At 36.4% G+C, this 13,306-nt stretch overlaps 1 protein-coding gene across 6 annotated transcripts in view; it reads left to right on the top strand.

Annotated features, from left to right (window-relative positions):
* The window catches only part of TRPC4 (transient receptor potential cation channel subfamily C member 4), a 140,715-nt gene that overhangs the window by 101,487 nt on the left and 25,922 nt on the right, over positions 1-13,306 (top strand). For all 6 annotated transcript variants that reach the window (XM_047077373.1, XM_047077347.1, XM_047077281.1 and 3 more), the window contains 2 exons: positions 578-717; positions 10,385-10,698. In XM_047077373.1, coding sequence (XP_046933329.1) covers positions 578-717; positions 10,385-10,698 — 454 coding nt within the window. The remainder of the gene's footprint in view (positions 1-577; positions 718-10,384; positions 10,699-13,306) is intronic.

Here is a 13,306-nt window from a genome sequence, read left to right as displayed (position 1 = left end):
TATTTTCTATGGAGGCAGTCTCAAAGCTATTGCTAGATATAAGGTTTTATAATGAAGTATCATGCATGTTATAACCATCTTTTGTCCAGAACTGAAATCAGATCTCCAAAGGTACCGATTGCTTACAAAGGCAAAACAAAATATCCTGCTTAATGGAATTAAGACAGTTATGTTCACCAGCGACACTTTTTCATGACTCTGAGTCATCTCAACTTCAAAGGAAACATTGCTTTTAGTATTTGTTTACAAGTAAATGCTATGATATTTTCCATGAGAAAAATGGATAGTTACAGAGAAATTGCAGTTGATTCAAAAATTGGACATTCTTACAAGTATATCAGATGAATAAAAGAAAGTGAACCTACCCTAAAAGCATTCTCTCCAATTAATTAGCTCAGTGTCCTCAAAATTTTACAGTCTGGCTGAGACTGAATATTACTGTCTTTAAAAATAAATGCTTCATGTAGTGAACATTAAAGTCGCTTGCCGCTCCAATATTCTATAATTTTTAAGTTGCCTCTGTTGTTAGTAAGCTGATTGAAAATCACACTTACAATGAATCTCTCTGTAATTGCAGGTTTTATATGGGGAGAAATTAAACAAATGTGGGATGGTGGACTTCAAGATTACATCCATGATTGGTGGAATCTAATGGATTTTGTGATGAATTCCTTATATTTGGCAACAATCTCTTTGAAAATCGTTGCATTTGTAAAGGTAACTATCATTTATATTTTTGGTAAAGCATAAAGTTCTGATAAATACTTCCCTACCTTTGATTGCTATTAATTTTACTAATAATGTTACCTAGAGCGTTATCTTTCTGTGATGATAGATAGGTATAAAATACATTATTAATACCCAATTATAGTTTCGAAATAAATTTCACAAACAATTTGAAGTTGTCACCCAATTTTGTTGCATCTTATTTGAATGATGTCTCAAAATTACTCACAATAGTTGCTCTGGTTTTGAATCCTTTCCATTTCTCATAACAGTCTACCTCAAACACTGTTTAAATTTTGGCAACCAGAATCTATTTTTATCAGTTATAACTAACCGATAACATTACCTAGACCAATCAAAATATTACTCATTCAAAGCATTGAAATTATTATTTCAGTTCAAACTAATATAGTTTGATATAATTAGAACAGAATATAATTTCCTTTTCCTCATCCCATTCAACATGACGGCGCCTGAAGTCTCATACACCCATCACTCCCCCAGATTCTGTGCAATATCAATCTTTTCCAAACCACATAATTTCTGTAAAACATTTTGTTCTGCAATGACAACTGGGATTATTTTGTACTTTGAGGGATATTTTTCAAATCAAAGTGTTATCTCCTTCTTGCCTTTCTTTTTCCCTCTTTCTTTGTCTCTCCTTTTTTAAAAATTTGTTTCAAAATGATTAGTGTACTAGCAAAAAATAAAGAGTGTCTAATTGGGCTTTACATGAATAATTCATGCAATTTAGTGATCTGACCTAGAAATCCTAACGTGTAGGCGAACTCATTCATTTAGTCTAGTTCCTAAAATAGTGGCCTGAGTCTCCCTTGTATAGTGTTCAGCTCTGTCAGGGTCAAAAATGCCCATAGTTGGAAAGGCCTTAGTTTCCAGAATTTGTTCAATTAAAATGTTGCCACTCACCAAATTTCATGCCTACCAATTTCATGGAAATCAAGCTATATTTTAATAATAGAATCATAACTTGGTAATTTTTCCTATCTACTTTAGGTTAATGCCCTTGAAGACCTTAAGAGAGCAGAAGGTACTGTCTTAACCAAGGAGGTTGTGCATCTATGTATGAGATGGGCAGTCTGTTGTTCAGTGAATATCTGTCCAATTTCTATTTTCTTTGTAATGATCCTTAAGTATGTCTATAAAGTTGTTTTGGCCATCTCCCAACTAAAAAATAATATATCTGTTTTTTTGTGGCCCAATACGGATATAAAACTCTGGTATATAGAACTATAGCATTTCTTCTAAAACTTTCCAGTGCAAAAACATCACCTGGAAAGCTTTCTAAAACCCAGATTCCTTTTCTCCATCCCCAGAGATTCTAAATTTAAGAGTATTAGAGAGGGTCCTAAATTTGCATTTGTAGCAAACTCATCAGATGATGCTGATGTAACTGGTCTGAGGAAGATGATTGGAATGACACTGGACTGTATAATTCTATTCAACAGCTAAGACAAGTATGAGATTGATCCCAAATGGAACTTCTTTCATGTATTTCTTATATGCAATATTTGTACTAAAATACGGAATACTTTTACATGTTACATTTGATGGTGTTTATATATGGTACATATACATTTTCATATATAAGAACTCTGGTATATAGTAGGTACAACTACATAAATTAATGGGTACTTGTGGATTTTTTTGTCTCAGTTTTAGATATGGGATTTGAATTTTCTTAAAAATTTGTAAATTCTTCATGTGCAACATCTATTTTAATATTAAAATATAAACATTGTTCCTAATACTACACCAAGGAAAAACTTATGCTTAAAATTCAAGCATCACTCACCTCATGTGATGAAGAAGGAGAAAAGGAGATGGAAAAGTGCACAGAAATTACCTCAGCTGACAATGATGTAAATAACATGGAATCTTCCAGAAATATAATTTGTTTATGCATTGCGGTCATAGGAGTCCAGCTGTGATTGTATGTGTAAAGTACAAAATGTTCTTTCTGAATGTGTAACTAAAACTTGAGTTGCATGGATAGAGTTTGATGGGTAGTATTTTCTGGGCTCACTTCCTTCCTCCAACACTTACTAGTTACGTGAACTTGGACCTATTTCTTCACCTCCCTTGCCTCATCTATAAAATAAGGAGACTAACAATTTCTACTTTGTGCTGTTGGTATGAGAAGTAAATGAGTTGATATAATTTAAGTGCCTGTTATAGAATAAGCCTGCATTATTAATTTTTCTTATCTTTTACTCCAGTATCCTCCCTCTTCTTCATATACTATGAGTCCATTAGACTTACCTTTTTAAATGTCTTTATTATGTCTCTTCCTTTATGTTAGTTGAAAAAAAGATTGAGCTCTGGATTCACACTCGCCTTTACCACATGAAACCTGTGTGATTTGGGGCAAATTACTAAATGAAGGTCTCAATGTGACCACCTGTTAAATGATGATAATAATCAAAAGAGCACTTACTTTGGGAGTCTGTAATGCTCACTTGTTGACTTACCTTTCCTTTCTTTTATCATTCAATTTTCATGCTAATTTTAAATAATTTATAAGTTACTATTTTAGGAAAAGGTGCTATATTTGTGCACAAAAATAGACTGTGCTATATATAAGGCAAACAGCTATTATGTGAATTAATCAATAAGAATTTCTGGGAGCATACTAAGAGACCAGGTCTTCATCTGTTTGCTGAGAATGCAAAGATACCTGGGGTACACCTCCTGCCTTTAAGCAGTCCATAGTCAGGTTGTGGAAAGAGAAATGCATGTAAATAAGAATTTCCCATTTGATAAGGTCTACAGCAGGGGCTATGGTAGCATCGAGGAAGGAACTCAACTCTACTGGAAGTGTCCTGGAAGACAGAGCCAGAAGGTATCCATTGGGTTCATGAAAGTGCATTAGCATTCCGGAGAGAAAAAATACAATGTGCAAAAAAGTCTGAGTGTATAAAGGAGATCAGTATCTAAGAGAAATGATCCAATAAATGGGAGCAAGGCTAGGATAAGAAGGACTTTTCACATCCTGCTATAGGATTTGGGCTGTGCTCTGTTAAATAAAGAGGAGCCATGAATGAGATTTAAGCAGAGAATGAGTCAAATGATAATGGATGCCTAAAGTAGAGAAATGAACATAGGGGAAGCTGATAGAGAGCTGGTATTCAAAAAAAATTAGGAGATAAGAGCCATAAAATAGGTGATTTATTAATTATGAAATATGAGGTAGATGGAATCACCTGATGCTGCTTCCTAGTGAATAGTTTGCCTATTATGATGCAGGCAAGATTACCAAGGAGTTATAACAAGGTTATCTGTAATATTGTAGAGGTCCTACCTCTAGTCTGAAGGTGCATAAATGGGAGCAAAAATCCAACCCTAGGTCTTTTTGTGCAAGCCATGGATCCAGACCAAAAAAACTATTAGTCCACAAAAAGGGAAACCTTTCTGTAACTGGTCTATCGAGGAGGAGAAACTTTTAGAATAGGTCTGGCAGAAGGGCCACACTTGCTTAACTGGCTTATCATTTTGTGATTCATTCATCTAGAGGGAATTTTAACACACACACATACACACACACACACACACACACACACACACACACACACACCAAAGGGTCCTGCTAACTAAGGCCATGATTTGAGTTCTGATCCATACTTGATCTGAGTATCACTGATACCACTTCCTACATGTGTGATTTGGAGCAAGTTACTTAATCTATACCTCAATTTTCTTATGTATAAAATGACACTAATAATCAAATCCTATAGAATGTGAGGATTACATTAATAAACACGTTTAATGTCATGGAACAGAGCTTAATATAAGCACTCAGTAGTTGTTTTAACTTTTATGTACAATGCAACAGCATTGCATTGTAGAGACATAGACAGTAGAAAAGTATGTGACTTCAGTATTCTCCTCCTTACATGCAAGGCTGTGTGGTGCTTCCTTAAATACCTTGATTCTTGAACATTTCATGGCTCATGGATTGATTGTAAGCTTTTATTTATTTATTTTTTATTTGCTCTTAATTCTTGAAGGAGAAGGTTTGTCAACCACTTCCGCTTCTCACTCTGTATGAAATACTAGTTAATCCAGAGCTTGTTGATGCCTGGGCACTCTTAAAAAAATGTTACTTTATCTTCATTAGAACTGGTTTTGTCCTAAATATTTCCCAGTCCTTTTTTCTATGAACAACTTGTCTCATATTTATCTTCAGTCATTTGGCAGAAATGACTAAATTCCTATGCCTATTCCACTGTGTAATAGAAGTAATATTTTCAAAAATTAAATTTATTATAGATAAGAGCATTTATTTTAACAGTCATGATGGAATTTTTCATAGTACTATTCTTCTAAATAGTTCTAAGTATATATCTCATTGATCTATTCTTATGAGCTAGAAAAGAGGCAAATATTGTTTTTATTTCACAAATGCTGTAACTGCAGTATACTGTCCAAATTATGGAATTTTCTAAATATTCTTTAGTTTTATGGCACAGAGCTCTGTAGAGATTTAAATCCTAATTGTTTAATCTAGTATTATCTGTTACAGAAGAAAATCATATGCCTTCTTATTGTCTTTCATTACTTCATTATCTAACCAACTTCATTATCTAAACCAAGGAAAGGTTTTCTCCTTATAAATCGAAATTAAAACCAGTATATACATTTTGTTTACTCTCATATGACAAATATTTTCATTTTGTATCAACTTAATTTTTTATTCACTTTTTATAGATTACTTGAGTTTTATAAGTATGCATCAAAGACTACATATATATATAAAGAACCCAGTATTATGATTCAGTTCATCTTCCTCTAAACATTCTGCTAAGGTGTTCACGACCTGGCTCCAACTTCCTCTTAGATTCATCACTATACCCAAATTCTCCATATTCCAGCTATATTAAGATACTCACATTTCTACCAATGATTCATCTTTTCTAACAACCATGAATGTGTCTATGATTCTTCACCCTAGAATGCTTTTTGACCTCCTGTCATATATAAAGCACTCTATTAGATGTTTGGTTCTGAAAATGCATTAGACAAAGCTCCCTACATGGAAAACTGACAGTAATCCAAGGTTGAATATTCTGTTATATAGGTCTGCAAAGGAGCTAGTCTCTTAAAAAAATCTGAGTAAAAATGAAGGTTTCAAACAAAACAACACTACGGTACATTTATACTAAAAAGCAAGTACTTGAGAGAAAAAGGAAACCAGGAATTGATGGTCCTAGAAGGACTTCAATGTGTAGAGTAGCTCTCGATTTTTCTCTTTCCTTTTTTTAAATTAATTATTTTTTTTAATTCAAGTATAATTAACAGACTTGATCTTTCTCTTTCAAGGATTATTCTATCACATGGAACCACCAGCTCTGGTCAGCAGGATGCTAGCGTCCATTCATCCCCGTCAAAGAGTACCTGTCAAGGGAAGGATTAGCTTTTCTTATTTAATGTCTGCTTTCTTCACTATATTGTAAGCTCATGTGACATAAACTGCATTTTATTTGCTCACCATAAATTCCATTTTATTTGATGGTGTCTGGCACAGCGTAGGCACTCAGCATATATTTAATGAATAAATAGCAGATGAAGAATCATAATAATTGGAATTTAAGTCCGCTCTGGACATAGGGCCTGATGTTCATAGAAAGGAATTTTGGTGGGGCGCCTGGGTGGCGCAGTCGGTTAAGCGTCCGACTTCAGCCAGGTCACGATCTCGCGGTCCGTGAGTTCGAGCCCCGCGTCAGGCTCTGGGCAGATGGCTCAGAGCCTGGAGCCTGTTTCTGATTCTGTGTCTCCCTCTCTCTCTGCCCCTCCCCAATTCATGCTCTGTCTCTCTCTGTCCCAAAAATAAATAAAAACGTTGAAAAAAAAAATTTTTAAAAAGAAAGGAATTTTGGTGACAATGTGAGGGAAATCTGGGGAGTGACCAGTACCAAAGGTTTGAGCCAGAGCATTAAGTACCAAACTGAGAACAAATGGCAGATCAATCTCAAAAGAGAGTCAGGACCCAGATTCCAGAGGCTTCATATGACATGTTGAAAAACTGGAATTTCATCTCAAGGACATTGCAGAATCTTTGAAGAAAGAACATTAAGCAAGATATGAGGTGGTCTGACTGGCCCTTTTAAAACACAATTCTGGAGGAAATGGGCCAAAGTAGAAATAAGATACAAGGCAGGGAGAGCAGTTAGGAGGCTATTATAATAATTTCTGTGAGAAATAGAGGAACTTCTTTAAGACAGTGAGGGTACCAGCGAAGAGGAGTGAGCGGTATCTATGAGATTTTAGTTTAGAGCCTGTGAGTTGGGAGAGGAAGAATCTAGGCTCAACCTCAAATTCTGCTTTGGGAGATTTGCCACCCCTCATTAAGATCAGAGAACGTAAATGGAGAGAGAGCTTGAGGAGCAACAGAGCACGAATTCCAATTCTGACCTGTGTGCTTGAGATGCCTGTGAGATAACCGTGTGGAAAAGCCAACGAGGCGGTAGAATATAAAATATGACTGTAAGGGGAGACATCCAGGCGGAGATGTAGGACTGGGAGTCATCAGCACATAACGGACAGTTGAGATCACTGAAAACATCCAGGGAGAGTAGATAGAATGAGAAGAGAAGAGGCTTGCAAAGCAAACTCAGTTATTTAAGGAGCAAGTGAGAAAGAAGGATCTGCTAGGGACACTGGGAAGAGGCCTCACAAATGGCCAGAGGCAAACATGGAGGGCTAAAAACATGAATATAGATTTTGTGACTACGTTTTAGAAAACAGAGCCAAAGAGAAATTTTAAATTCAAGTTAAGCTTTTAATTCCTAATCATAGGGTGTGGAAAAATACATTTAACATTGAAGAATCCTAATTTTTCTCTACAAGTTCAAAGGATGCCATGGTTTGAAAGAATTTTAAAAATCTCCTTGTAAAACAATGCTTATATGTAGAAACCAGAGCTAAATGTATGTGTGAATGACAGGAGAGAAATTAAAAAGCAGAACTTAAAAGAATGAAATCAAGAGCTAATTACTAAATGTTTATATCTCTATTTAATCCTGACAGGAAGCAAGTTTTCTGGATCAGAGAACAGACAAATTGTTTACTTACATAACAATCTTAACATTGGTCCCCCATGCTCCAATTCCCCACAGGGCGACAGATGAGAGCCAGATGCACCCTTCACATGCAGGAGTTTGTACCACAGGAGGGAAACTGGGAAATTATGAATCTCAGAGCTTACAGAGTACAGCTGTGCCAGCTGCCCATCTTCCCCCACCGCCCCCCCCCCCCAGAAAGAGAAAGACCTTAACTTTCTAAAGTAAACAAATTCTCTCAGGGGAGGCAAAGGTCCCTAGTTTTATTATCCTTAGAATCTAAGCAGATGGCTCCAGGGGAGATGTTTCCAAATCTCTCAGAAAGTCTCTATATTTAACTTCCAAGGCTTATTTGCCATTCAGACATCTTTTAACAGCCATGCAATGTTTTGCTCAGGAAGCCCTGACCATGCATAAATGTGAACAGATTCACATAGCATTGTTTCCCAACAATTACCAGAAGTGCTAGACTTTGAAGCAGACTTGGGCAATTATACTGGGGTAGAATCTAGCATCTCATGATTTGTAAAATGGAAAACCTTTCGCATGATTTTGCAAGTCCCAGCTGAGACAGTTTGCTAAGAAGGGATCTAAAGTACCATATCACCATGTGATGATGGATTCTATATCCAACTGCCTCCAACTGCCTGTGAAATCTAGAACGAGGAACAGCGTCTCCAGTAGATGCCATAACATCAAAGGACCCTTAAAGCTTGAACAACATATAGTCTCTATTCATTGCTGGCCCCATCAGCCCCAGACAGAATTTATCACTTTCTCTATATTCCCACAGCACTTTGTGTTAATCTCTTAGAGCATTTTTATTATCAGGTGTCCCTCCCATCCTCACGGGACAGTAAGTACTCGTTGGGAGAAAATGTTTGAGCCGTACAGGATATTGTGTTAAACGTTATGAGGAATTCCAAGTAAAAAGATCACATCCTTAAGAATGCTTACTATGTCACATTTTGTACATTTTGAGATATAGTCCTAAGCCATATTAGCTTAAAGAGAAAGAGAAATATAGAATTAGCTATCAATGGGGGGCTGGGCGATGTTCTCTATTTAAACATGTGTCTTTCGGGAGAAGCAAGACAAAGAAGGTGAAGGTGGTTTTAGTCTTTGAAGGCAGAGGTGGCATCATATATGGGACAACCAAGAGAAGAGAATTAGGTAGTGGCTGATACCATAAACCCTCACTCTGATACTTGTGATAATGAATAAAAAATATTAAGTTTTTAATTCTTCATGTGTCTTCAATGATTAGCTATTTTATGCTGAAGTTGAGAATGTTCAAGAACAGTTATCAGCACTTAAAAATAGAAAATAATTTCCCTTTAGCTCAAATTGGATTGTTTTCAGTTGTCATTCAAGCAAGAGTCTGAGTGTTGAACAAAATCAGGAGCTTGTGATGTATTTTGTCCCCGGGGAGATTAAAAGAATACTATCTATTGGTTTCAAGAGAATTAATTAACATTTGTAAAGGTCTTTGGTATAAAATGCAATATAAAAAGAATAGAAATATTCTGATATTCCAATGGGACTCATACAGGAGTAGAACTGTTTTTGCTAACATGATTATTAGGAAAAAGATCATGTTGTTTGGACATATTTTTTAGGGATGTGTATGAAGAAGATGACTCAATTTATTGTTTGATTCCTACACAAGTTTAATTATAGATTTTTGTAACAGTATTTCAAAGAGAATATTTGGCCTTTTTTTTTTTAAGGATATAAATTTACCTCAATAATACAAGGGATAAAACTCATCTTGCTTTTCATGCAGCTCAATGTCAAGATAATTTAAAGCTGACATGTCAACTGACTAAGTCTTACTTTTTAAATAATTGCTGGTCAAAGTTTAATGTAGCAAATATTCTTTCTTAGATCACATATTTTATCTAATTAAGGAATCTTCAAAAAAATCACATGTCCTACATATTAAATATAACAAAATTAACAATTCATTGACTTCCAGGATGGCTTCCAAGTTGGGTTTTATCTGCTTTAGGATACAACAGATACAAAGCACCAACATTTATACCCAGAGTGGTCATTCCTATTTCCAGGGCAATGGACCAGTACTTGCATTCACTTATATGGAATTTGTATCCTGCATGCATGCATCTAGACTATGCAAGTGTGTAAATACAGAAAGTAAAGCCCTTGATAATTTTGTTCAAAATTTGTAGTTTTCCTTTATAATGTATCTTTCTTTGTTATTGTGCTGCTGCTCTTCCTCATATAAAATCAGATTTTTTTTTTCTATGTAACATGTTCCTTTTCTTTTTTTAAAGTTCCATCGGAAAGGTCGAGGCCAGATGCAATTCACTTATAAACAAACATACAAATGACAAGGACAGACCAGGAAGGTCACTTTGATTAAAGCTTATAAATTATAAATTGCTTTAATAAACTCTTATTTTTGTGTAGATGAATATTGCTGCCACCATCGTGGAGGATATCAGCCGCTGTGAAGGGCAATAGGCCACGATGCTAGATCTACCTGAAAAAGCATTCTGGCCTGAACTTGACATAGTCATATACATATGAGTTTGTTTTACTTTTTCTTTTCTCTCCAGTACAGTGCTCTGAATCCACGAGAATCTTGGGACATGTGGCATCCCACTCTAGTGGCTGAAGCTTTATTTGCCATCGCAAACATCTTCAGTTCCCTGCGCCTGATCTCACTGTTTACTGCAAATTCTCACCTGGGGCCTCTGCAAATATCTCTGGGAAGAATGCTCCTGGACATTTTGAAGTTCCTATTCATATACTGCCTTGTGTTGCTAGCATTTGCAAATGGCCTAAATCAATTGTATTTCTATTATGAAGAAACAAAAGAGTTAAGCTGTAAAGGCATACGATGTGAAAAGCAGAACAATGCATTTTCAACGTAAGTCGAACAGACACTTTTATTGGTAACGCTGTGCGGAATGTAGAGTGTATTACATTATGAACTTGAACCATGACAAGTGGTTGCAAAGGAAATTGTGCTTAATACAGAAAACAGAATTAACATGGTTTTGAATACAAATGGATCCCTCTGGTATTAAATATATATATATATCTCCATTACATTTATTTTAAGTCTTAGTAAAATGGCCTTTTAAGTGACCTCATATAAAGGAAAGCTGTATATTTGGTTTTAAAATGTGTAATAAGAGGAAACCTCTGCCCTAGTGGCATCTTACAAGCACATTAAAAGACGGAATATAAGTAAAACCAATCTTGTGAGAAAATCCAAGTACTTTTCGAGCTTTCCTCTGTGTTTTCCAGATATGAAAGTCCCTTTGCTTGTTCTTTCATTCTCTAATTCCCTACATAAAAAATGTGAGCATGTAGAAATGATCCAAAATAGGAACCCCAGGCTAACCTGGGCTGCCATCCTTATGCACACAGAACTCTCTGTGCCTTGACGCCTGATGAGCCACAGGCCTCATTCAGTGTCAACCTCTTGCTGATCTCAGGCAGGTTTGCTGATAGCACAGACCCATGCCCCCATGTCTGATGCTCACACAGTCCTTACAGAATACACCTCTCCATGCCTGTGCCCATTTCCTCCCCACTATGACCACCACACAACTGTGCCAAAGAGTTCATTAGCAGGGGAATGAAGACACCTAGGTCCTTTCCCTCTACACAGGAACTACCAGCGAATAATACATGGTTACTTCATACGGGACTATAGATCAGACCCTATTCACAGGCCATTATAGAATTTTATGTAAAATAAGAGAGTAGTCATTTCTCAAGTAGGAAAAGAACTCAACAACTTCATATAAACTAAGTCCCTGATGGCTAAAATATTCTTGTTGATTCAATTCTGTATCTGTTTTGTCTTTGATCCCAATATTAAAACTCCATTTTAATTAATCAACATCTGCTTCTTTGTACATAAAAGTTTAATCTCAGCCTTAACTTCCTCAGATCCTTTCTGAAATAGATTTGATACAAACCATGAGTCACAGAGAAAACAAAAGGTCATCCCAGCTTCCCTTGCTCCCAGCCTTGATTCTTCTGCTCTTTGACAGCAGCTGCCCAGGCTGACCAGTTTATTCAGCCTTTTCATCTTCCTCATGCCTTTTTCTGACCCTGGAGGCGAGGGATTCAATGAAACCCCTTGTAGCAATGTCCTTGTGACTAGCATGGCCCTGAATTGTGTCTCAATTTTTACATCTGAGATCTTTCCCCACTCTGTCGTGCCCCCTGACTTGGTAATTTGCTCCTGGCAACTGAGAGTAGGGAGTTACAACAATCAGATCCCACCAACCCCCTTCAAGGACCAAAATTCAGCCTCTAACAAACGTCTTGGATACTGTCTGCTGTCTGTCTCTGGATTTCTGCTGGAGAGCCCTTCTGCTCACCATGGCTTTCACAACTCCGTTGTTACTTCGTACCGCGTGCCCCAATGCAAACTGCTTACCAAGACTGCCCCATCTCCCTGGGTTGCCATAACCTTCTGATTCCAAGCTTTGTCTTCCAGGAGGAACTTCCACACAGCACCTAGAACTGACTCACCTCCCAGGTTGTGTTTAATTCAGGGAACAGCTTTTGTTCCATGATCCAGCCCCTTCTCAGACATCTGATTTATGATCCCTAAGTTCCCAAGAATCACACTGACCTATTAGCGCTTTCATGGTAAATGATTTTACATATTATGAACTAATTTTAAGATCTGTCCAAGAAGTTCCATTGCTATGGAAGTCTGAGGCAAAATGTCTAGTATTCTTGAAGCAAAGGTATTGAACTGCTTGGATTGTGTATTATTTTAGTGTAAATGGTGTCCTTTATTATCATGAAAAGCAACAGATAATTGCATATCTCAAATATTATAGGTCCTAATCATTCAGCCCAAGTAAATCAGGTATTCCACCTGAATTTTTTTCTCCAGATAATAGAATGTAAACCTACAAGCAACAGATTATTCAACAACTAAAAATTACAGCAATAACTCTTAGTATTAGAATGCACTAGAATGTAGAGAATATCCTAGGCAGGTATAAGGGACCTGTCTCTGATGACTCTATTTCAACATAACTGGTGTCAGTCATTGTGAGAGGATGTCTAGCAATACCCTCAGGGCTCCTGTTCTATATCTTATTTCTTTTCTTTGGTTGGTCTTCAATTTTCTTTTTATAACTTCTTTCTATACACTTCTTTTTATAATTTATAATACTCCATAAATTTCAACGTGTTTTTTTTTTTTTACTATCCACTATTTCAGAGATCTTATTCCATTTGAGGATTAAGAAACCTAATACTTCATGTAGAGTACCTAATACAGTGCCTGCCATAGAATCAGATTTTAAAAAATGCTAGCTATGTTACATCTGTTTGTCATTATCAGGAGATCTCCTGCCTGTATCTCACACGGTTCCTCTCTATTACTCCTTCCATTCAGGGTGCAAATGTATGCTGAGACTCTGAGCCCTGTGTTTCCCATTAGTTTCCACTCCTGTCTCTCTCCTTCCCTTTAGCAAAATAACCCTTCAAGGAAGCCT

This window comes from Lynx rufus, unplaced genomic scaffold (genome assembly GCF_022079265.1).
Source record: "Lynx rufus isolate CCGP_SWC_20201006 ecotype Redwood Valley unplaced genomic scaffold, mLynRuf1.p SCAF_1, whole genome shotgun sequence".
Classification (NCBI taxonomy): Eukaryota; Metazoa; Chordata; class Mammalia; order Carnivora; family Felidae; genus Lynx; species Lynx rufus.
Note: the sequence above shows the minus strand (reverse complement) of the source record. Positions and strands in the feature narration are given on the sequence as shown.